This window comes from Dipodomys ordii, unplaced genomic scaffold (genome assembly GCF_000151885.1).
Source record: "Dipodomys ordii isolate 6190 unplaced genomic scaffold, Dord_2.0 Scaffold28, whole genome shotgun sequence".
Taxonomy (NCBI): domain Eukaryota; kingdom Metazoa; phylum Chordata; class Mammalia; order Rodentia; family Heteromyidae; genus Dipodomys; species Dipodomys ordii.
The window spans coordinates 11,787,031-11,811,563 of record NW_012267244.1 but is presented as its reverse complement, the minus strand read 5'-3'; the positions used below and the strand labels follow the sequence as shown (position 1 = coordinate 11,811,563).

At 36.6% G+C, this 24,533-nt stretch overlaps 1 protein-coding gene across 1 annotated transcript in view; it reads right to left on the bottom strand.

The window, feature by feature from the left end:
- The window catches only part of Wdr41 (WD repeat domain 41), an 81,273-nt gene that overhangs the window by 4,380 nt on the left and 52,360 nt on the right, over nt 1-24,533 (bottom strand). The window contains exons 4-12 of the mRNA XM_013015821.1: nt 24,243-24,291; nt 22,831-22,962; nt 19,419-19,481; nt 14,712-14,823; nt 11,470-11,532; nt 10,989-11,099; nt 5,498-5,682; nt 2,323-2,444; nt 860-948 (exon numbers count right to left, since the gene is read on the bottom strand). Coding sequence (XP_012871275.1) covers nt 860-948; nt 2,323-2,444; nt 5,498-5,682; nt 10,989-11,099; nt 11,470-11,532; nt 14,712-14,823; nt 19,419-19,481; nt 22,831-22,962; nt 24,243-24,291 — 926 coding nt within the window. The remainder of the gene's footprint in view (nt 1-859; nt 949-2,322; nt 2,445-5,497; nt 5,683-10,988; nt 11,100-11,469; nt 11,533-14,711; nt 14,824-19,418; nt 19,482-22,830; nt 22,963-24,242; nt 24,292-24,533) is intronic.

Here is a 24,533-nt window from a genome sequence, read left to right as displayed (position 1 = left end):
TCTTTACTTAACAATGGTAACATAAGCTGCCAAAACATAGCACTTAAATGCAAATAGGTTCCAAATTCAGTCATGGTCTAAGCAGATGCTACCAGATAGTACCCTTGGGTCTTTAAAACATGTTGATTTTGTTTCATTTTTCTTAACTAAGGAGATCTGCTATTAATCTTTTTTCATTGTTCCTTCTCACCTATTGGTGAAGGTATATTAAATGACAAAAACCAAAAAACATAGACACTGGAAGAAAAGTAAAAATACAAAAACAAAATAAACCAGTGTCTGCTTTTATATTGAGTTGGGAACTAATACATCAGAGTTTTATTTTTCAAACTGAATACCTAAAAGTCCAAGAGTTCATGAGATTATAATACAAATTAAAAAAGTGAGTTTTTCCATAAATTAAGTTCACTGTTGATAATGCTTCAAGGCGAATGAACACTTTAGTTTTACATCTAATGGTACAGATCAGTGTACCAGTCACACTTGTAGACAGTCTAACTGAATAATTATTTCAGGAGGCCATTTGCTAATTCAGATAACTAGAAAACAAAATTTTCCCTCAAAACAATCCCAGCTGACTTGAACTGAAATAAAGAAGCAGTTCTCCACTGTGGCAATATTAAGACATGAATCCTCCATCCTGATTACCATAGCTTCGTGTAAACATCTGATAATCATTGCAGGCAATCTTGTATTATTCCTGTGTTTCACATAATCATTTTTCTTTTGCCTATCATATGAAAAAAATTAAGAGAGGGAAAGGAGGATGGGGAAGGGATGGGGAAAAAGGGAAGGAAGGAGAGAAAACCACAAAGGAGAGGGCAGATATACTACTACCTTTCTGGCGAAAGACACACACCTGTTGGTACAGGTTCAGCTGGGAGCTGCTGTTTTTCTCGTAACTCCCAAATGCGTACACTGCCATCTTCTGAGCATGAGATTAACTGCCTGTCAGAACAGAAAATCAGTGATACAAAGACACAGTGTGCCACGGAAGGCCAAATGCTAACTGCAGTAAAAGAAATCACTGGAGCTCTCAAAGGCTTTCATTCAGCAACTGGTAGGAGCTGATAACACACACAATGGTAATATGGCTTCACAATGCAAACTAACAGGAAAGGCACACATTACACTGCAACACTGGCTCAAATACCATACATTTATTATAGCAGGAAAACAGTATGAACTACATTTTCATAATGTCCTGAGCAGTCCTCTTTCCTCCTCTACTGTATCTCTTTTCAGGGTGCTTCTCACTGTAACTATGCCCTTTGGAGAATAGTCAGATCCATAGAACCATGGATCAGATTAGTAGCTGTCAAGTGATAGGGGCAGAAACCAACTGGAAGTAACTACTAAGGAATAGTTCCTCAGTGATTAGCTTAGGAGGAGACCCCTATTTAAGAGGACATGGCAGAGATAGAGAAACACCAAGGTCCAGGGGGAAACATAGGGAAGCCTAGTACACACGTCGGGTCAGGTGGAATGAGGAAACGCATGAAATGCAGGTAAGGAAAAGTCTTTTCCACATCCTCAAAATTTGAACCATGGTCTAAAAAGAAATGGCGAGTCAATGCAATCCATAAATCCCAAAACAAAACCTGTCCTTATCCACCTGTTGCAGCGGGAGCAGCAGCAGAGTTGTGCTCCTGGCCGGCCAGCTGCCCACATTGTCTCCCTTGTCCCAGCAGTGTCCTCGCAAACTTCTGCTTCTCCTATTCTTCTCTCTTAGTAAATTCTTCTACCAACCCCAAACCATGTCTCCTAATATCCATGACAGTGGATGAAAATGTTCTGGACTTAGACAATGCTGATGTCAGACAACTTGATCAATGTACTAAATGTACTTTACAAATTTAATTGCATCACAATGAAACTTATTTAAAAATAAAGAAGTATGTCATCTAGAAAACAGTGCTATTCCCCGCCTGTAATTTAATCCCTAGAAACTCAGCAGCCATTCTATCTTGAGAGGAAAACTCTCACTCGACAACAATGAGCCTGCCATTTGATTTGGGCCATAAACACACAACCACGACAAAGGGAGAAATTAGTACACTGTTACATTGTTAAATAAACACCAACATTTAAATAACCTCACAATGAAATTCAACGTAACTCAGCTGAGTCTGGCTCCTGTAATTTTGTCAGGTATTCTGACAAAAAAAAAATTCCTCTGATAGAGATAGCCAGAGCAGTCTCCATTCCCCCAAAGAACCAGCAGCTCATGCCAGAGCTAGGTAACTTGGTCACCGGAGAAAATGCATTGGCAGCCAGGAACTGTGGCTTGCTTTCACCTACTGAAGAACACAGAACTTGTACCTGTTTGGAAGCTTGGCAATGTGCAGGACATTGGAGTCATGTGCAGTTTTCTGGTAGGCAATCACATGCTTCATTTGAAGGTTATACACATATAAACCCCTTCCAACTGCAGCAAATACATTCTGTGGGTAAAAGTTCAGAAATGGGCATAAAACTAGCATTTATGACCACCTTATCAGAGATTTCCAGCATGTGTGACATGAGAAAGCCACATTATCTTCCCTATTTCTGGCCTTCAGCCACAACTACTTTGTTGCTCTTCACCTCCACCATTTTTAAATTATCTTTAAGTAGTTGTACAAAGGGGTTTCAATTCAACAAGTCAGTTTATAAGTACAATGCATCTTGATCAGTGTCACCCCTTCATCATTCTCTCAACTTTCCCATGTAGCTGGGAATATTTAGAAAGCAGAAGGAAACAGTCCTAATACAGAGGAGCTTTGCATGCTCTATACTTACCAATGCTCTCCTCACTAAAGTATGACAGCTCGAGGAGAAAGCTGTGGCTGTCAGGCCAGCCCTGCAGCAAAAGCTCCTCCACAGACCACTATACACTTGGAAAAATTACTTAGCTTCTTTTGCTTGGAAAATGTGAGCAAAATGACTTGCACCTCACATCTTAAGCAATCAAGAGGCATACAAATGATTGTTTTAAAAGCATAAGCTGTGGTGTGACGCTTACCCTAAGGTCCTCTGAAGGCTTCACAAAAAACCTTCCAGCGTATGTGATATTAGAAATAGGTTTTTACTAAAAACAATTTCAATATTGTGAAATTGAGAGCTCATCTCACTTCAGCCTTGCACCATCTTGTCAAGGTAAGAAAGGCAGGCATTATTGCCATTTTCCAGATGAGCAAGTTTGTTTAAAAAATATTTGTCACACATTTTATCTAATCCCTTGCTCTTTACTCCCCCCACACCACCCAGTTTCAGAAATTCCTTTCTAAGTTACTAGACTAGATAGTGCTCATCGTGGAATCATTCTTACTCAGTAGGTACCCCTGAGAGGCAGACCTTTCAAAATTCCATATAGACTACCTCCCTGTTTTCAACCAGAGGCCCATGGTTACAAACTAACTGAGACCAATAGTGGCTGAACCAAAGCCCTCCAGGATACCAAAGTGGAAACTGGAATGATCCCCTTGGCCCTCAGGACTGATACTCTACTTCCAGTAATGCAAGCTGAGAACCAGCACTCAGTACATTAAAGAAAACAGCTAACCAAAGTGCTAAAACCTAAAGTGCTGAGGTTTGTACTTAACACATAATCCCAGAAACCTATTCTTTAGGCTAATAAACCCATGCAGTATAAGTGATTTATACAAGGTCATGAAGAAAATATAAACACAAGAGCTCTAGGGAGGAGAATAATGAAAAGGTGACACTGGTCAAGATGCTCTGCAGTCACAAATTGGCATGTTGAAATTGAAATCGCTTTGTACAACTACTTAAGGATAATGTTAAAAAAAAAACAACAACCAAATCCACCAAAGTATAAAAGGCAAAAGAAAACACTGCAGAAGATCATTCAAAAAAGTAAAAGCTTTGAGAGCAGTATTTTACTCAACAGACACACAGTATCTATGAATAATAATTAATGGGAGGTAAAAAGAACCTGTAGATGAAAAAAAAGAAGGAAACTTAGGGGAAACTGAGCAATGCCTTATCAAGAATTCCTAGCAGTTAATAAAGATCAATAAAAAATTTAAAAACTAAAAGGAGTACAAAATGAAAAAACTTTTAAGTATTATTCTTTTCAAATATAAAAAAAGGATATAAAGTTAAATATACTTGTAACTTTTGAAGGGTCTAATTAATCCAGTTTATATCTTTCCTTAGGTCTTGATTTTATCATAGAAACAATTTTTGACTATAAATGAACTTTTAAAATCAATTCTTATCCTTTTGTTTTAATTCTACTTTTTGTTTTGTTTTGGAAAAGTGGAACAGAGAAGACTTTAAAAATGTTCTCTACCTCCAGAACAAAATTATTGATAATTTTACTTAACAGCATGCACAACTAGAAATTTTATTTTTTTGGTCGGTCATGGGGCTTGAACTCTGGTCCTGGGCTCTGTCCCTCAGCTCTTCAGCTCAAGGCAAGTGCTCTACCACTTAGGCCACAGTACTACTTCCCGTTTTCTGGTGGTTTATTGGAGGTAATAGTCTCACAGACTTTGCTGCCTGGGCTAGCTTTGAACCACAATCCTCAAATCTTAGCCTCTTGAGTAGCTAGGATTTACAGGAGTGAGCCACTGTTGCCCAGCTACAACTAGAATTTTTAGACAGAATAGAAAGCCACAAAAGAGAGTGAAAGAAACTTTTCCCATACACTCATCTAAAAGGTTCTGAACATTTTTTTGTAATTTTTTTCTCCAACTTTTTTTTTAATTGTAAAAATACTGTACAGAGGGGTTACAGTTACATGAGTAAGGTAATGAGTACATTTCCTATCAAGCATTGTTACCCTTCCTTTGTTTTTCCCTTACTATCCTTTCCCTCTCTACCTCTCCAACTCCTCTCTCCCCACCCCGAGTTGTAAAGTTCCTTTTCATCATAGTGTCTTATACATGTCATTGTTACAATGGGTCAACCTGTATCCTTGTTCCAGCATTTTGTTATTTCCCCTCCCCTCCCTAAATTAGAAAAATGTATATACAAGATGAAGAGTAACACCCCTTAAATTACTTTTCTGAGGCCCTGAGGCTAAAAGAAGAGAGTTGTTCAAACTGGAGACTAGTTTAAGCAATTTGTTGGTATTAATCTCTTTTACAGCACAAATGCTTCAAAAGTCTAAAGGACACAGATCAAGCACTCTCACCCAATTATCTTGGCCAGGATGCCAGAAGACTGAAAGAACATTCCCTACCATTTTCTTTTATCTCTCTAGGGAATATACTAGAATCATCCAGAAAATTCTGAACTGGTATTTCTTAAAACAATTAACAAATTCCTATGGAATCATTTAATCCAACCCAAAATTTCAGTGGTTTCTAAATCTGTGGCTATGTAATCACTTCCATGCTTCCAGATTAAGAGAAAAGATTAATCTCTACAAAACATCAGACTATTTTAAAACCCAGCTTAAACTTTTGTTTTGGGTCCATCGTGGGATTAAATTTTAAAATTCGGAAATTGGATTTATTTTAAAAGCTGCAGAAAACTAGACTTTTACCTCTTCATCACATGTGAAATGATGAATAGAAATGTCATGTGGTTTCTGAGAGAGTCTGATCTCTTGCTGAGTGTCCGGCTGTGGGGACGGGTCCCAGAAGTTGCGCTCATAGGCCTGCACAGTCCAGTCTAGGACATCCCAGATGATCAGCTCTCCAACATGGGAGCCAGTGACAAAATTCACATCTAGGAAGAGTTCACATATGCTTCATTATTATTATTTTCCTGGCTGTGGGTAAAAATGGATAGACTACCTAGCACTGAGGCTCCATAAAAATCACAGTAATCAAAACAATAAGATATCTAGACAAGCCAAACAAAACTACTAATGAAACCCTAAAGAGATCAGAAACTGACTCATACTTACTGAATTACATGACAGTGACTGTACTCCATTCAATAACAAATTTGGGGGGAATGAAAACCAGAAGAGCCTTGCTTGGAACATATACCAAAATAAGCCTCAAATAGATAAAAACATAAAAGGCACTTAAAGGACTAAAGAAAAAAAAGAAAAATTCTAGAGTGGTAATGGACCTAAGAGAATCAGGTAAGGATGAAGATCCAAGTAAACATAGGCTTGACAAAAAAAAATATACACTTAAATGATAAAGAGCTGATTGCAGTGTGGATGTCAAAACAGGATTATATACATGATACATAAAGTGTATCAGAAATCACTAAAAAGGAGATAATTAAACCAGCAGGGGAGGGCAAATGTGCAAACGATCTGAACAGGAAAAATTAAAATACAGGTGGTAAGTAAATATGTAAATAAATTTGACTATTTTAATAACAAATTCTAAAAGCAATAACATCCATTTATTGACTTACAAGCTGGGAAATTTATAGATTTATAAACAAGTTCACAGATATATGATATAAACATTTGTAAATTTATATACTATATAAAACATCTGTAAATTTAAATGTATAGATAAGCTATATAAAACAGAAAATAGCCAGTATTACTGGCAAAGCATGGGGTGTTGGCATTGTACATACTGTTGTATCTTCATATACATCAGTATAAACTGGTCCAATCTTTTCAAATATGAATTTGGTAATATGCACCAAAACTACAAAAAAGTAAGCATACTGATCCACAAATTCCACTTCTATGATTATATCCTGAGGGAAATGCATAAAAGATACATTTACAGGGTTGCTAGACAGATTTGAAGATGAAACATCTAACTGGGAATGGAATAAGTAAGACATCCAAAAAATTCTCTCGTTGAAAATTACATTGTAAAAGTATGCTTATATTGGTATGTATGTATCATATTGTTATGAATCAATAACACACACACACACACACACACACACACACACACACACACACACACACACACACACACACACCTTGTAGCAAAGAAATACACAAAGGATATGGATTGGTCAGGATTATGACCTGAGTTAAGCCATTCCCTGGCCCTATTTTCAAATAGGTTCTCATGTTTTGCCCAGACTGGCCTCAAGCCACAATCCTCCTAACCATGTTTCCTTCAAAACTGGGATTAGAAATGTGAACCACTTACCTGTCTTATTTATTGCAATAAGATCTCACTAACTTTTTTTTTTTTGTCGGTTGTGGGGTTTGAACTCTGGGCCTGAGCACTGTCCCTCAGCTCTTCAGCTCAAGGTGAGCACTCTACCACTTGAGCTACAGCACCACTTCCAAGATCTCACTAACTTTTTGTCTAGACTGACCTCAAACTGTGATCCTCCCAATTATCTCCTAAGTAACTGGGGTCAAAGATGTGAGCCACTGAGCCTAGCCTATGGATTAGGCTTCAATACTAGATCATGAAATGATTTTTAACTCTATTTTTGTGTGTGTACTGGTACTGAGGCTTGAACTTGGGGCCTGGGCACTGTCCCCAAGCTCTTTTGCTAAGAGTCTCTTGGACATTTCCTGCCTGGCTGGCTTTGAACCACCATCCTCAGATCTCAAGCTCCTGAATAGCTAGAATTATAGGCGTGAGCCACCAGCACCCAGCTAATTTTAACTTTTTATGTTTCTTTTTTTTTTTTACTATGACTGTGTATATCTGGTACAATTATATTTTCTAAAACCTTTAAACAGTTGAAATTAGCAGGCCAAGACCCTTTATAATATATGTTTAATAGAAAATGTATAGCTGCTAGATTAAAAATTACATGATTCTTTAAAATAATTCTTATATATATTTAAGGCAAGACACAGACCAATGTCTGAATCCAGAAACCAATTTGTTATTTTGGATCTATCTGTTATGGCCACATGATTTTAAGAAAACCACTCAACCTTCCACTCAACCTTTCTCTGGATTCCTCATATATTAAATGAAGATTATTATAGGAGTCAAACTAAATAATAAGTGTATTAAGTTTTTAAAATGTTATCATTGAGTCTCTGCTATTGTTAAGTAACTGGTATTATTCTGAATTAATGATATTAAAACATGTAGTAACTTGCCATTTGGGCCTATACAGATGGATAATTATGACTTAATTTTTCCATTTATCAAATAAACCAGCAGGACAGAAATCTCTTAATAACCAGATGAAGAGTCTCTTAGAAATAAAGAATTAATAACATACATGTAAACACTATTTTGTCTTGGTTCCAAGACCATAAAAGGTAGCTTATTAGTTCAATTTCTATACTTTATTAACAGAACATAGTTTATTTGTGAAGAAAGCTCACTTCGGATCTCAGAAGAGAAATAACTTTCTAGTTTCAATACAGTACTGTCAAATTTAAAGCAGGAATAATCTTTACATGTTTCTCTTCCACCTTTATCCCTCCTCCAAGTTCACTTAAACTAAAAAAGAATTAGAGATGCTAGAGTAAAGATTCCTCTTGACTCCAACTCTGGTGTGTAGTCATAACAGACAGTTAAGTACTGAGAGCACACTGAGGCCAGTTTCTTACTCTGCCTTAGCCCTTCAAGTGCTTATCATTCCTTAATGCAACAGAAACACAGTACAAACAATACTGCTTGGAATTTTTCACTAAAAGCAAAGTACTGGCATTCATGTAGTTTAACACTGTGTAAATTATTTACATTTCCAGATAGGTAATTCAAAATGGTTCACACCAAAAGCCTCAATGGTGCTTTACTAGTGAATGGATTGTCAGCTTGTATCGAGTCACTTACAAAAAATCTCACCTGACATGGATCTATGCCTCCTAAGTATAACGCTTTGTGATTACTGTACCATACTGTCAGCACAAAACAAGAACAGAAATAAAAAAGCAGCCAGTGCTTTTCCCCAGAAGAGGTTACAAGGTCATTTTATTGTATCTACTCAGGAAACCTGTCTGGACATTCCGGTGTTTTGGTGTTTTGTTTTGTTTTTTTATGAAAAATTGGAATATATTCTCCACATTGTGGGAATTCAAGCTCATAATGCTAAGGTTGCTAGGGCCACCTCACTAAACATGCACTTCTGTGATACAGGAACAAGTACCTGACCACATCCTTCATTGGTAATGGGTGAGGACAAAAATGTGCAGAAAATAGACCAGAGAATTATACAGCACAATCATATTGGGATTGTCAAAATCTGTAGCATCACTGACAAGAGTAAACAGTTAGCAATGTTTTTCAAGCTTTGCCAGACTACCTGGCCATGAATGATTCCTAAATATGCTTTAGCTGTATTTATTCTCTGTAATATAAACTATGGCCATGGAGGGTTTTCTTTTGGTAATTTCCTTTCTTTGTGTGTATAGGACAGTATGGAGCTTGAGCTCAGAGCTTCACACTTGTTAGAAAGGCACTCCACCATGTGAGCCATGCCCTAAACCCCATTGGCTTTTGTTACTTTTTTGGTATGGTCCCACCTAGAGCCAGACTCAGATTTCAATTCTCCTACCTATGCGTCCTACATAGACAGGATTAAATATGTGACTACCATACCTAGTTTGTTGACATTTGATAACTTTTTTGCCCAGGATAGCCTTGAACCATGATTTTCCCAATCTCCTACTCCAAAGTAGCTGGAAATATAAGTATGAACCACCATCCCTGGCCCTCTGCATCTTTCATTGACTATTTTTTTCTTTATCTTTCCATTTTTCTTCCTTTGAGAATCTAGAGTGTGGTAGCACACACTTCTAATCCCAGAACTTGAGATGCAAAGGCAACAAAGGATCATGATTTCTAGGAGGGAAGAAAGGAGGGGGGAGGTGGGAGGGTAGAAGGTTGCAAGAGGGGGACCTGGCAAAGAAGTATTCTTATAAGAAGTCTTGGACTGGGGTACAGCTCAATGGTGGAGCACACACCTAGTATGTGCTAGATTTGTTCCTCATGACACACACACACACACACCAGATTAATTACATAGCACCCAGAAAAAGGAGGACCATGAAGTAAAGGCTATCTTGAGACCATCCCATCCTCTTCATTTAAGTAATTATGCTGGTTCAATGGCATTGCCACAGCAAAACAACTAAGCAGGCAAGACTAGTACAGTGGGCCACCATAGTCATGCTTTTCCCAGCAGTTGCAAACACTTGGGGCTTATGACTCATGTTGCCAAGAAGGTTCAAATGGGGGAAGAATTTTAGAAATGACTTTTCACAGATTTGAAAATGTGACCAAATAGCAAAAAGACACAAAGGGAGACTACACTTGGTGTTCTCTGTTTCTCCTCTCTTTGTCTCATGTTTATACAAAATATTGCTCAAAAATAGCCATCCCAGGCCTCATGTCCATTTGTAACTAGGGGTGCTGACCAGTGCTCCTATTGTATCTAAGTGGCAATGGAGAAGCTGTTTACATTCTCCACCACAGCAGTCCTCTCACCTGATTTATTCACGGATACCCAGAAGATCTCTGTTGATGGAAGGTGTCACTTGAAAGTGAATGAGCTAAATGCTGAGATCTGTGGTTTGTGATCCTATCCTTCCATCTGATGTCTGACTCAGTTCACAGATAACATGCCAAAATTATTTATGGAGCCAAATAAGATGTCTGGCAAGTCAGAGTGAATAACAGAAAGAAGGGCAAACGTAATACATTTTCATTAGAACTTTGTTTTCCTTTGAGTCTTTGATCATGATTACAACTAGCTTAAATCTTACTCATTCCACTTTATATACTATTACTTGATATTATACTATATGCTCAACAAGACAAAAGTGCTTAACTATTTCCAATCTTCTCTACAAGAGGAACTAGCCAGAATAATTTCCAACAAGGTTAGAATGCTATGAGGCAATGGATTTTCGGCCTACCAGGATCATCCCATAGCTACCAAGTGAAATCTGGAGAGTTATACCATAGCCAATGCTGGTGCCTAAGTCTTAGCGCTGAAAGTATATGAGATCTGCTCAGCTTTGCTAGCTTGAAAGCTTAAAGTAAAAGACAATAACACCAATATAAACTATTATTTTATTGACAGCTTATCTCCTGGAACCAAAGAAGACCAGAGTTCAGAGTGTGCTGGGTTAACAAGAATGAAAGTATACATAATATAAAAGTATACAATGAGCTTACCGTTAACATTAACCAATGACAGAATATTATCCTGGTGATCAAGAAGACGCTTAACTTCAATAACATCCCATTCCAGTGATGCTTCTATGGGTGCTACTAACCTAAAAATTACTAAAGACAATATTTTGTTACATGTTCAAAAGTAAAGTGATTTCCACTCAAGAAAATAAGCATTTGATTATGTGAAAAATTCCTACCACATTAGAAATCCCATTTCCAAAGAGAACCTTATTCATACTAATTTAAACTATTTCTTTCAAATACATAACATATATAAAATGACAAACTAAAAGCCTAAGTCAGGATTCCTTTAGAACTCACTCCCTTTATTAACTCTCCAAATCCACTACCAAATACTAAAGCCTCTAGTTAGTCTTTCCATTTACATAGCAGTCTAGTTTCAAAATACATATATTTGTGTATGTGTTTTATGTATTTATATACACAACTATGCATAAAGTAGAAAGATAAACATACTTACTCAGTTCTTTGCCAACTGCTGCTGCAACACAGTTCCTAGGTATTTCAACCAAAGCACTGATCCCTTTGTAAACACATAAAACAAAGAAAAACATGTTTTTCTCATGGATTAGATTAAAAAAACAATATTCTCAGTTTTATTACATTCATTTCCCATCATGAAGGTACATGAAGCCTGCAACATTCATGTTTTAAATATGAGAAATGAGAGTTACAATAGGTTTCAGAGGCCTTTTGAAAACATTATTAATCTATTAAGGGTAGGAAATGGCCTTTTGAGTTTTTTCAGAGTGGTAAAGTGGTATGTTCAGCCATTCCACATATTTACCAGGGATCTCTTCTACTAATCACATCAACCATTACAAGATCATTAGCTCAAAGATGGAAAATTGGGGGTCCCTCTTGGAGAGGAAAAAGCCTGACCATACTCATTGTTACTAAATGAACTAATGTGATATCTTGTTTTCATCCTGTTTGAGGGCACATAACTCTTAAAATCCTTTGAATCTTCAATGATGGTGTCTTTTGTATCAATAAAAATGATGGGTTGCCAGTTGATCCTAGGAAACTGGTCGCCTATGCACTGGAAAAATCAAGGCAGGATTAGAAAGTTGAGACTTTCAGTCCCAGTCCTCAATCTTCAGGAAATAGAAAGAAAATGAAAGCTGATTATCAAGACCAGTGATTTAATCAACTATGCCTAGGTAACAAACTCTCTATTAAAAAAGAAAGGGGTTGGGAAGATAGCTCAGTGGTAGAGTGCTTGCCTCACATGCATGAGGCCCTGGGTTCGACTCCTCAGCACCACATAAACACAAAAAGCCAGAAGGGGCACTGTGGCTCAAGTGGTAGAGTACTAGACTTCAGCTAAAGACCTGAGGGACAGCGCCAAAGCCCAGAGTTCAAGCCCACGACCGACAAAAAAGAAAAAAAAAAAAGAAAGCTGGGCACTGATGACTCATGCCTGTAATCTTAACTACTAGGTGGCTGAGATCTGAGGACCATGGTTCAAAGCCAGCCCAGGCAGAAAAGTCCCAGTGAGATTCTTATCTCCAATTAGCCACTCAAAAACCCAGAAGTAGCACTATGGCTCAAGTGGTAGCGTGTTAGCCTTGAGCACATAGAGACTCATGGACAGCACCCAGATGTTGAATTCAAGCCCCACAGCCAACAAAAAGAGAAATAGAGAAAGAGAAATAGAAAGAGAGAGAGAAAGAGAGAGATACTATAGCAAAGGATTACCTTAGATAAATTCCATACAGTCATCCTAGAAGATGACTCGCAGGATGATGCCCCATGCCCTTTCCCACCTGCCTTGCTCTCTATATTTCTTCATTTGTAATTTTTTTTATTTTTTTATTTTTTTAATTTAATTTTATTTTATTTGTGAACATACTGTACAGAGGGGTTACAATTGCATGGGCAGGATAATGCGTACATTTCTTACCAAGCATTGCAGCCTCCTCCTTTGGTTTACCCTTCACATCCCTTCCCAGCCTCCCCCCTCCCCCCCCCAATCCCAATCCTTCTCCTTCCCCCCTCCCCCACCCCCCTCCCCCCTTCATTTGTAATTTTTGTAATATCCTCCATAATAAACTGATAAATGTGTTTCCCTGAGAACTGTGATCCACTCTAACAAATTAAACCCAAGGAAGAGGTTAAAGAAACCTAATTTATAAGCTGGCTGCTGGAGGCTCATGCTTTTTATCATAGCTACTCAGGAGGCTGAGATCTGAGGATTATGGTTAGAAGCCAGCCTGGGCAGAAAGTCCTTGAGACTCTTATCTCCAATTAACCATGAAAAGCTGAACATGAATTTTTAAGTAGTAGAGTTCTAGTCTTGAGCACAAAAGCTCAAGGACAGTCCCTATGCCCAGAGTTCAAGCCCCAGCAAAAAAAAAAAAAAAAAAAGAAACTTCATTTATAGTCAGTAGGTCAAAAGCTCAAGTAAAACAAATAGGCTTGTGAATGGCACAAGTGAGTCTAGGCAATGGTGGGGGCTGAGCTCTCAACCCTGTGGGATCAAAGGCCACCTCCAGTAGACAGTATCAGAATCGACTTACAGGACACTCAGCTGGTACCTGCTACAGCAGCTTTGCTTATCAAAAGCTTGTTGTTAAGAGTATAAATTGAGTTTGTTGTTGCTATATCAACATGAATAGCTAAAGAAGTGACTTCAAATAGGATGTTTATGATCAATTAACACACATTAACAAAATTCCTTATTGAAACATTTAGACATGAAGGATCTTCTTATATTGCCCTGGCTGGCCTCAAACACCTGGGCCCAAGTGATCTTCCTGCCTCAGCCTTTCAGATACCAGAGACTATGACCATAGTATGCTATGAATATAGCATCATATATTACTATGAGTATAGCATTCTGAGTATAACTAAATCATGAAATAATTTGAGGCTAACCATAACTTCTATAAGATATACTATAATAATCACTTCGGTCAGCAAGAACTAAAAAGTTAATATATTAGAATATATGTTAGCAAAAAAATAGTAATAACAACAACTGTTTACTGGCCTTGGCATGTTGGCTCACAGCTATAATCTTCACTACTTAGGAGGCTGAAACCTGGAGGATTCAGTCTCAAAAGCTAGCCTGGATGGAAAAGTCAACAAGACTCCATCTCCAAATAATCAGAAAAATGATATACTAGAGATGTGGTTCAAGTGGAAGAATCCCATCTGTGAGCAAGAAAAACAAACAAGAGAGGCCGGAGTTCAAACCCAAGCACAGGCACAAAAAACAAAACAAAAAATCTCGCTTACTAAAGTTAATTTTTCCTTATAATTTATACTACATAAATAAATTTGGAAAATATTCCACTCATTTACTTCTATCCTAATTTCTCTTCCACATAGGTTTATAAACCGGTAGTTTTATATCTTCTCTGTTGAGGAGGAGAAGAAAACAGAAGAAAGCAGAAGAGGAGTGCAGGAGAAAGTGAAGGAAAAAAGAAAGCAAGTGTGGGAAAGACAATTCTAAATGCAGAAAACATTCTGTTTAAAAAAATGTTCATGAAGTGATTTTGAGATGAAAATACAAATTAAATATGGCAACTGTTATCTTCTGAACTGAAAAACACAATCCCCTACACAGACTCCTGTATTCATGAAGTCTCTGTGGAGACTTGCTAGGGTTTGGGGGGTTTTTTTGTTTTGTTTTTTTAACAGTATATGCGCCAGATTCACAAATGACCTTGCCTTGTTGTTGTTGTTGATTTTTACCTGTATCAGAAAGGTGGCCGGTCTTACATAGGAGATCTAATTTTCTGTTCCATACACACAAGTCATTCCCACCAGAAAGCCAAACATCTAGTTTCTGAAGAACAGTTAAGCACTGCAAAATTATTTAGAAATGTACATCAGTTTAGAAATTCAAGCATTATTGTTCAGTGTTTTAAAATTATGTTCACAAGTTCTTTGAAATCCCTCCCTCCAAGATTGCTACTTTTTCCTCTTGAACATGGCTCTACTAAGTGACTACTATTTCATGACTAGAATGCGCCAGAAGGAATAGTACATGACCTGTAAAACTAAGTCATAGAGGATTTGCTCTAGGGCAATAGCAGTAACATGGACAAAGTCTACCCAGCAAAACACTATCACCACCAGCTGGCCATATCATGGCGAGCCTTTGAAAGGGGGACACACACTCAGGGCAAGCTTTTTGATAACAAAACCTCATGAGATGCTGAGCAAACTCACTCAACTGAGATACTCTTTACTCCGGACCACAAATGCTGTGAAACTGCTTTAAGCCACCAAGATTTGAGGAAATTTGTTATTAGTACATAATGCTTAAAGACTTTTTTAAATAAAATAAAAAATATGGCCTCACTTTTTATGTTTCAAATTAATTATCTCCTCTTTTCAATAATTCTATTTGGTAAACTCATGAAAGTGGGTGTTCTAAGAACTACCTTTAATAGTAGCAAAGTGTCTTTCACTAACCCTATGGGCATCTACCCAGAACATCACAAGCCAGGGGACAGTAAAGACACTTGCACATCCATGTTCATTGCTGCACTATTTGCAAGTGATGTAAGTAGCCCAAGATGCCCAATGATAGATGAGTGGATCAATAAAATGTGGTACGTGCACACAATTTTACTCATTTATTAAAAAGAATAATATTATGTCATTTGCAGGGAAATGGACAGACCTAGCACAAATCATGCTAAGTGATGCTAAATCAAGCTCAGAGACAAACAGCGCATATTTCTTTTCCATTTTGTGGAAGCTAGATATAAAATATAACTGGATGTGATATCCAGTATAGGACTCTGGGCATTCACAAACAGACTAAAGGAGGATACCTTTAGGAGAAGAACCCAAAGGTGTAACTTCTCTGAACATTTAAAATGCTATTTATAAAAATGAGGGCTAAGAAATGGAAACATGGAGGTTTTGTAGTTAGTGGTGGTGGTGTTTGTTTTTGCTTGTTTTTTTTTTCCCCTTCTTTTTGAGCAGAGGAGAAGAAAAGTGCAGGAAGGGAAGGAGGAATGGTGAACAAATGCAATCATGCTAGCATATTCAGTGAACACTTTGTGGAAAATGACCTCTGTTAACTTGTGGGCAGAGATGGGAAGGGGAAACTGGGAGAAAGTGAAGGAAGGGGTAACACTCAAAAAAAAAAAAAAGAAATGTACTCATTACCTACATATGAAATGGTAACCCCTCTGTACAACAGCTTAATAATCACAATAAATTTATATATATATATATATTTTTTTTTTTTTTTGTCGGTTGTGGGCCTGAGCACTGGGCCAGGGCACTGTCCCTCAGCTCTTCAGCTCAAGGCTAGCACTCTACCACTTGAGCCATAGCGCCACTTACGGTTTATCTGCTTATGTGGTGCTGAGGAATTGAGCCCAGGGTCTCGTGCATGCAAGGCAAGCACTCTACCACTGAGCCACCTTCCCAACCCCTAAAATTATATTTTTAAAAAAGGAAGTTCTTAATAAAAGACCCTGAATAGCAAAAATGATCCATAACAGAAAGAATAGTGCTGGAGGAATAACAATAGCAAATTTCAAACTCTACTACAAAACCATGGTAATCAAAACAGCTTGGTATTGGCACAAGAACAGATGGAATAGAATTGAAAACCCAGAAATGAACCCACAGACCTATAGCCACCTAATCTTTGATAAAGGAGCCAAAAAACTAGAATGGAAGAAAGACAGCCTCTTCAGTAAATGGTGCTGGCAAAATTGGTTAATCTAGATCCTTATAGATCCTTATATTGGTTAAGCTAGATACTTATAGATCACCCTGTAACAGAATCAACTCCAAATGGATCAAAAACCTCAGAGTCAAAGCAGACACCCTGAAAACATTACAGGAAGGAATAGGAGAAACCCTAGGTCTTCTTGGCACAGGCTGAAATTTTCTCAATAAAGACCCCGAAACACAACAAATCAAAGAAAGGTTGGACAAATGGGATTGCATGAAGCTACAGAGCTTCTGCATGGCAAAGGATATAGCTAGCAAGATCAATAGAAAGCCCATGGATAAGGGTCTCATACCTAAAATACAGTTGGAACTCAAAAATTAAATCCCTCAACAACAAATCCTCAAAGAAACAACTGCCCAATAAATAAGTGAGCTAAAGACTTAAAGAGAAACTTCTCTGAAGAGGAAATAAGAATGGCCAATAGTCTTATGAAGAAATGCTCGACCTCTCTAGCCATAAAAGAAATGCAAATCAAAACAACACTGAGATTCCACCTCACCCCAAATAGAATGGCTATGATCAAAAACTCTAGGCCAGGTGCCGGAGGCTCAATCCTGTAATCCTAGCTACTCAGGAGGCTGAGATCTGAAGATCACGGTTCAAAGCCAGCCTGGGCAAAAAAGTCTGTGAGACTCTTCTCTCCAATAAACCGCTAGAAAACCAGAAGTGGTGCTGTGACTCAAGTGGTATAGTGCTCGCCTTGAGCTGAAGAGCTGAGGTACAGTGCCCAAACCCAGAGTTCAAGCCCAACAACCGACAAAAAAAAAAAAAAACTCTAAACAACAGATGCTGGAGGGGATGTGGCCAAAAGAGAACCCTACTGCACTGTTGGAGGGAATGTAAATTTGTTCAACCACTCTGGAAAGCAGTATGGAGGTTCCTCAAAAGATTCCACATAGAGCTCCCCTATGACCCAGCAATCCTACTTTTGGGTATTTACCCAAATGATCACAAACAAGACCATACTAAAGCTATCAGCACCACTATGTTTATTGCACCATTATTTACCATAGCTAAGATATGGAACCAACCCAGATGCCCCTCACTAGATGAATGGATCAAGAAAATGTGGCACATACATACATACATACATACATCTCTCTCTCTCTCTCTCTCTATATATATATATATATAATGGAATTCTATGTCTCCATCAGAAAGAATGACATCACCCCATTTGTTAGGAAATGGAAAGACTTGGAAAAAATTATATTAAGTGAAGAAAGCCAGGCCCAAAGAAACATAGCTCCCATGGTTTCCCTTATTTGCAATAACTAGTATATGTCTAGGACAAGCAGAAAAGGTCAAAAGCCATGTACATATGACCAGATAAGATGATGTTAAGCGAAATGAACCCCAAGATAAGGACACAAGTGGTTTTTTCCTTGCTTGCTATTATTTCTAACATATTTATAATGTACTATGTGATTTTTTTTGTTTCTTTGTATGTTCCTCCCCCACAGTATAACTCATGTTTTCACTGTATTTGATGTCGATGCCCTGCATCTTGTATATACACTTCTCTAATTTGGGGAGGGGAAGGGAAAAAACAAAATGCTTAGATAGGGATACAGGTTGACCCATTGTAACAATGAGATTTATAAGACGCTATGTTGAAAAACAAACAAACTTTCAATTTGTGAGGGGGCAGGAGTGTAGTTGTAGAGGTGGAAGGGAAGGGATGGTAGGGGAAAAACAAAGGCGGAGGTAACAATGCTTGATAGGAAATGTACTCATTACCTTGGCCCTGTACCTGTAACCCCTCTGTACAGTATTTTTACAATAAAAAAGTATTTAACAAAAAAAAGGAAGTTCCTTCCCTTATAGACCTCTTGTTACCTAAGGCCTAAGAACTCAGAGTGAGAACAATGGTAACAGCAGGACAGAACTGACAGGAAAAAGGGGAGGTCTTGGTGGTCTTGCCTAAGCTGAAAGTGGAACTACTTTTCAAGGTGATGGAGTAAAGTAGAGATGAGCCACTTTAAAGCAAATGAGATTGCACTCATTTTACTAATATCTTTTCCCAAACTGGCTGACATTTTTAAATGGTGTTGCATTTTCAAAATATATAAGGTCATTTCTTTTATTTGAATCACAAGGAGTCAAGTTTTATCCCTGTTCATTTCTCTAATGTGTAGCAAATTTCATATCATATATGCCTTAGTTAATATTTCTGTAAGAAGTCAATTTGTCACATTAAATATTTATGTCTGGGAACTAGGTAATAAATGACTACAAGGCAGAGATCAAGGAAAAATAACCTCAAATAACATTTCTAGACTAAAACATAAATAAAACATCAGATATATTACAGTCCTTCTAGAAATAGTACTTTTTCTGGAATTACCTACTAAACACATCAGGTCCTACCTTTCTTCTTGTCTTGCTTAGTAATCAGCCCCCACTGTAATATCCAACTGAAGCATTCTAAGACAATAATATATATACTGCCAAAAGTCAAGTCTCAGAATCAAATGGCTATGAGTGCATTTCATCTCATAAACTGTGTTTTCATAAGGGGAAAAAAAAACAAATTATTGAAGGTGGGAAGAGAGGCAAGGAAAGTGACAGCGGGGATGAGGTTAACTGAAATACATTTCAAGCATGTGAAGATACAACAATGAAATCAACCCTATGTAATTAATGTAAACTAATAAAAAGTTAACAGAAAATCCCATGCTTGCTTAGTATTTTACCTTTACAGTAGACTGGAAGCAAGACACTTTCTGAATTTGTCGGCCGGTGTCACAATCCCATACTTAAATATATGTTAAGAAGTAGTTTCTAAATGAAATTCTTAATTAGGAGATAATATTACTAGTTAGAAATTAAAGTAAATCTCTATATAAAACATGAAATATAGTGTTTATACTGACAAAAAATGAATTCCCATAGCAAGTCATCAAGTTGGTGGAACGTTTCCAAATATGCTTAAGATATATTTTCTTGTTAAATCGTAAGGAAAGTGCCAACAGAATGAATGGTCTCAGTTTTATGGGGATTAATACTACAGCTGTCATGACTATATTCTCCAGAACAGTCCACCATAATATAATAGGCATGCACACAGAGCATGCATACTCAAAGCTACTGCATCTATTAGTTATTTCCTGAAAACTCCTGTAATGAGCTTGGCATGACTTACTGCTTGTTATCTTGATTCAAAAATGACACTAACAGTGCATTATCTATTTCTGAAATATCCGAGGGCCTCTCATAGCCTTTCCAGGGCTAGTTTGGCTTACCGGGCTTGGCAATTTTCAATTTTTTATGTTTCTTATGGAAAGAAATAAGTTTTATGACATGTCTAACATATTTTATATTAAAAATTGAAAGGAATTTAACAAACTAGTTAATCTTATCATGTCTGATGCTTTATAATATTCTATTTCATTCTTTAAATGTAGCTAATTATGAAGAGATATAGTTATATATCTCCAAATATACATGCATATGTGTTATCACACTAAACTGCTAACACATAAAAGTGCTCTCTATTTGAAAGTATAAGTGCTCTGTATTGAAAGGATTCAATTTTGAATACTGCCAGCTCTTAAGGCTCTATTGCTTGACAATTTTAAAAAAGACTTTTAGTACTTAATTAAATATATTAATTAATAATGTCTACCCAGGCACAGTAGATTTATAATTCATTTGAGTAACATGGGCACTGGAGGCTCATGCCTATAATCCTAGCTACTTAAGAGCCTGACATCTGAGGAATGCAGTTCAAAGCCAGCCCACACAGGAAAGTTCGTGAGACTTTTTTTTTATATGTATTTTTTTTATTGTAAAGATACTGTATAGAGGGGTTACAGTTACATGAGTAAGATAATTAGCCACCAGAAAACCAGAAGTGGTGCTATGGTTCAAAGTGGTAGAGCATGGCCTTGAGCAAAAAACTCAGGGACAGTGCCCAGGCCCTGAGTTCAAGTCCCACAACCAATAACAAGAAATAATAATTCACTTGCATAAAAGAAACCTCCAACTAAGAACCCTAGATTTTTTTAACAGCAAAAAAAAAAGTTATTCAGCAAAGGAACTGACTCTATACTAGCATTTACAGCTACACTTTCGCACTTAATTACCTGTACTGTAACAGTAATCATAATAATTGCCATGAAACACTACTGTTGTATTTTAGGAATGGTCTAGTAAAGAGAAAGGATTTTCAGTTCCATTTTTGCAGACTGTTCTGATGCTGAGGTGGGGGGAGGGGAGGAACTTTAGTTATATCTATTGATATCCTAACAGAATGAGACTTGTAATCCTAATCTAAGTATAGTCTTATCACAGCTGAAATGTATCTTCTCAAACTGTGCTCTGAACTTTGTGTCTGCGCTTAGGGGTGTAGTTCATGGGAAGGGCACTTCTGAATGTTTACTAAATCAGTTTCTCCAAAGACCATTCACATCCCCAATATTCAAATATATTTCTTCCACTTTTCATTTGCCTTTTATCTCATTTTACCTCACCCTACCCCCATTCTTGTGTATTCCTACCACTCACTGTTGGCACTTAGTAAATGGTTTGGGGGTTGATAAATTATTCATCCTTAATATACTTCATAATATGTCACAATTTAGAATTTTCTAAAACATCCTGATCTGGATAAGAACTAATGTGAACCATTGCCCGAATTCTGTAACTCAGCATACATGCCATTCTTCCTGTGATTGTGAAGCCACCAATGAAAACACCATTAAAAAAAAATTTTTTTTTACTACAGTCAACCTTCTAAGTATGTAGACCTGTAGGTTCTATTCTACAAATCACTAGTGGTCAAGATAATCATTATTGTATGCTTATTTACCAACTAATTACAGTTGAAAGGAAGTATTTCACTCCTTTAATACTATGCCTTTTATATGTTACTGTATCTCTATCATTAGTCATGTACTAAGACATTTTGATTGTATTAAAAGGGCCAAGGTATGCCTTGCATTAAGTATCTAGAGTTGGCAGTTAATGATGAAATATGTCAAATAGCCCTTTCAAAATTATATTTGTGACGTATCCAAAAAAATAAATTGATCTACCTAGTTTTTGTTGATTTAAAATAACAGTGTTTGCCTTAGTAGAGTAGTAGTACTAAGGCCAATCTAGCCTAAACATCTGAGCAAGAGTTATGCCATTATTTATGTCACACAATAAAGCACACCACACACATGCATATCTTATCCCCCACTTAAATGATATTTTGAAATTTTCTCACCTATAAACAATCATAAACTCATGTAAAGTATGTATTTGTGCATGCACATGCACACCTGTAAAGTATAATGCACACACATGCCTGAGCTAGCCTAGACCTGACCCTTCTATTTACAATTCCCTCTGAGCTGGGATGAAAGGAATCCTGCCATCATACTCTGTTTTTATTGGTTGAGATAGGAGCAAACATTTTTCCCAGGCTGGTGAACACCTGTGTCTCTACTTTCTTATCTGTAAATGACCAAGAAGATATTGCAAAGAGCTATTTTAAAGATTAAATGGGTCAATCTATGGAAAATTCAACCATGTATATAGTATACAATCATTTTATAAAACTTTACAATTGCTGTTCTATCTTAACTTTTTCACTAAAAATATAGGAAAAGAAAAGCAACTACTTTTTAAAAATTGATTTTGAATTGAGAATATTAAGTACTAATATTAATACTGCATTTTTCTGCAGACTAAGGTGATCTAAAAGTTCTCATGGGTTGAGGGCATGAAGTTTCTTTTGTTATTTGAGGGATGAATTATTCTCCAGTCCAACCTGTCTTGGTTTCTCTAAATTGGGAAGCAAACTGACATAACAAAATACATATTTTTAAGCCTACATCCTTCCATTTTATACAAAATGATAGAACAGAAACTCTGGAAAGAACATCTTTCATCATAGGGTCTCTATGAAGACAAGACTTAACCTACTACTTCCAGTCTAATCCTTCTCAGATGCGTAAGATTTTTAAGAACTGTGTTCTGAAGACTAGAGCAAAATCACTTTTGCTGCAGCAAGAATATATGGACATATATATTCTTTAGAGGCTAAAGACTAATAATGTGTGTAGTGGCCCCTTGGGTCCCTGTGGCTGTTTCATTCTCTTCCAGATTTAAGGATATAATAACTGTTCGATCAGCAGAAGCTGTCAAGAGGAGTTGATTTTTTTCTTCACAAGGTTTCAAGGACGGAAATGTAGTAACAGCTGTTATTTTTTGAGTGTGTCCACTGAGTTCCAAAAGTTTTTCTCCTGTCTGAAATAACAATATGAATCTTAATAAACTCATATTTCACAATTTAAATAATCTTCAATGACAACATTAAGAACCTTCACATCCTAAACAAGTACTGAAAAAATAACTGTAAGTAGTTTTGATTATTTTCTAATTATAAATGCTAATTTTAGCACATCTCTACAGAAAATTTAAAGGAATATTCTTCCCTATTTTCAAGAATATTATTATGCAAATAGAGGGCCCTTTGTATCCACATATTTGTATATAGTTCTCAACAGTTATAAGTGTGTAACAAAATACAAGACAGCATACAATGTGTGTGTACACTAATTGACCAATTACTTATAAAGTTAGTCTCTACTCCATGTCTAGTTTCACTCATTCATTGTTTCTCCTTCAGTCCCTCACTGATTTTCCAATATATAAAAATAAAATATAAATATAACATAAACTGAAAATCTCTCCAAATTCGCAAGTGTGGTGAAAGCACAGATGGCCCTGTGCATCAATGATTCCCTGTGAATCCACAGATTCAACCAACCTCATACTGAAAATATGTATATCGTATTTACATTGTATTAGGTATTATATGTAATTTAGCAATTGTTTAAACCATATTGAAAGATATACAGGTCATATGAAAATACTATAGTATTTTTTATGAGAGAGTTGAGCTTGCGCAGTTTGTGGGATGGAGGTATACTAAAAAGACGGTAATATTTCAGAACTGCTTTAGTGAAAGGCAAAGCCATTGAAAAATGAAGATCTGTCAGACCAGATAGTAGCCCCAGATAAGGAAACAATAAAGAAAAATGCATTAAAAGAGAATCATTTGCAAAACAAAGAAGCAGAAAGAGAGGTTTTGAAGGAACTTGAAGTCTTAAATGTTTTTGAAAAACCTCTTGTTATATTATTAAAGTCAAACATAGAAAGTCAAACATGTTGTACTACACTAATACACAATGTTCAAAGAAAACGTTGCACCTCTCAAAACAAATACTTGATTCATTTTGGAAGTCAATACATAGTTGCTGACTACCTATATTTTTTTCAAGGGTACATTTCCCCATAAAAATGGCATTTGTTTCTTAGGGGGAAAAAATCTTAAGAAAAATTTCCTCTTTATTATGAAATATTAGTGTCTATTTTAAATGAATTTATCTGAGTAGCTCTTCCAAGTATTAGTTGTATCCTTGAATAATTTCATGTATTCTCAAATAACAATATATATTTATAATTTATATACTTATTTATAATTTATACACTTATTTCATAATCCACATATAATCAATACACACCTGGGCATTCCACACAACTATAATTCCATCATCCCCAGCAGATGCAAATCTAATGAAAGAAGAAAGGTCAAGAAAAAGTCACATTTGACATTTAATTGCTACAATTAACTAAGAACTACCAGCCTTATTAGTGGAATCTTGACTAACATCAATGAAGATTAGTCTCTTTAAACTAACTTAACAAATACTTGTAAGAGACCTTCTAAATTCTGTGCCAAGTACTAAGGATCAAAGATAAAGAATACACTTACTGATTTACAAAGAATAACCTAGCAGAAATATAAAAATGAG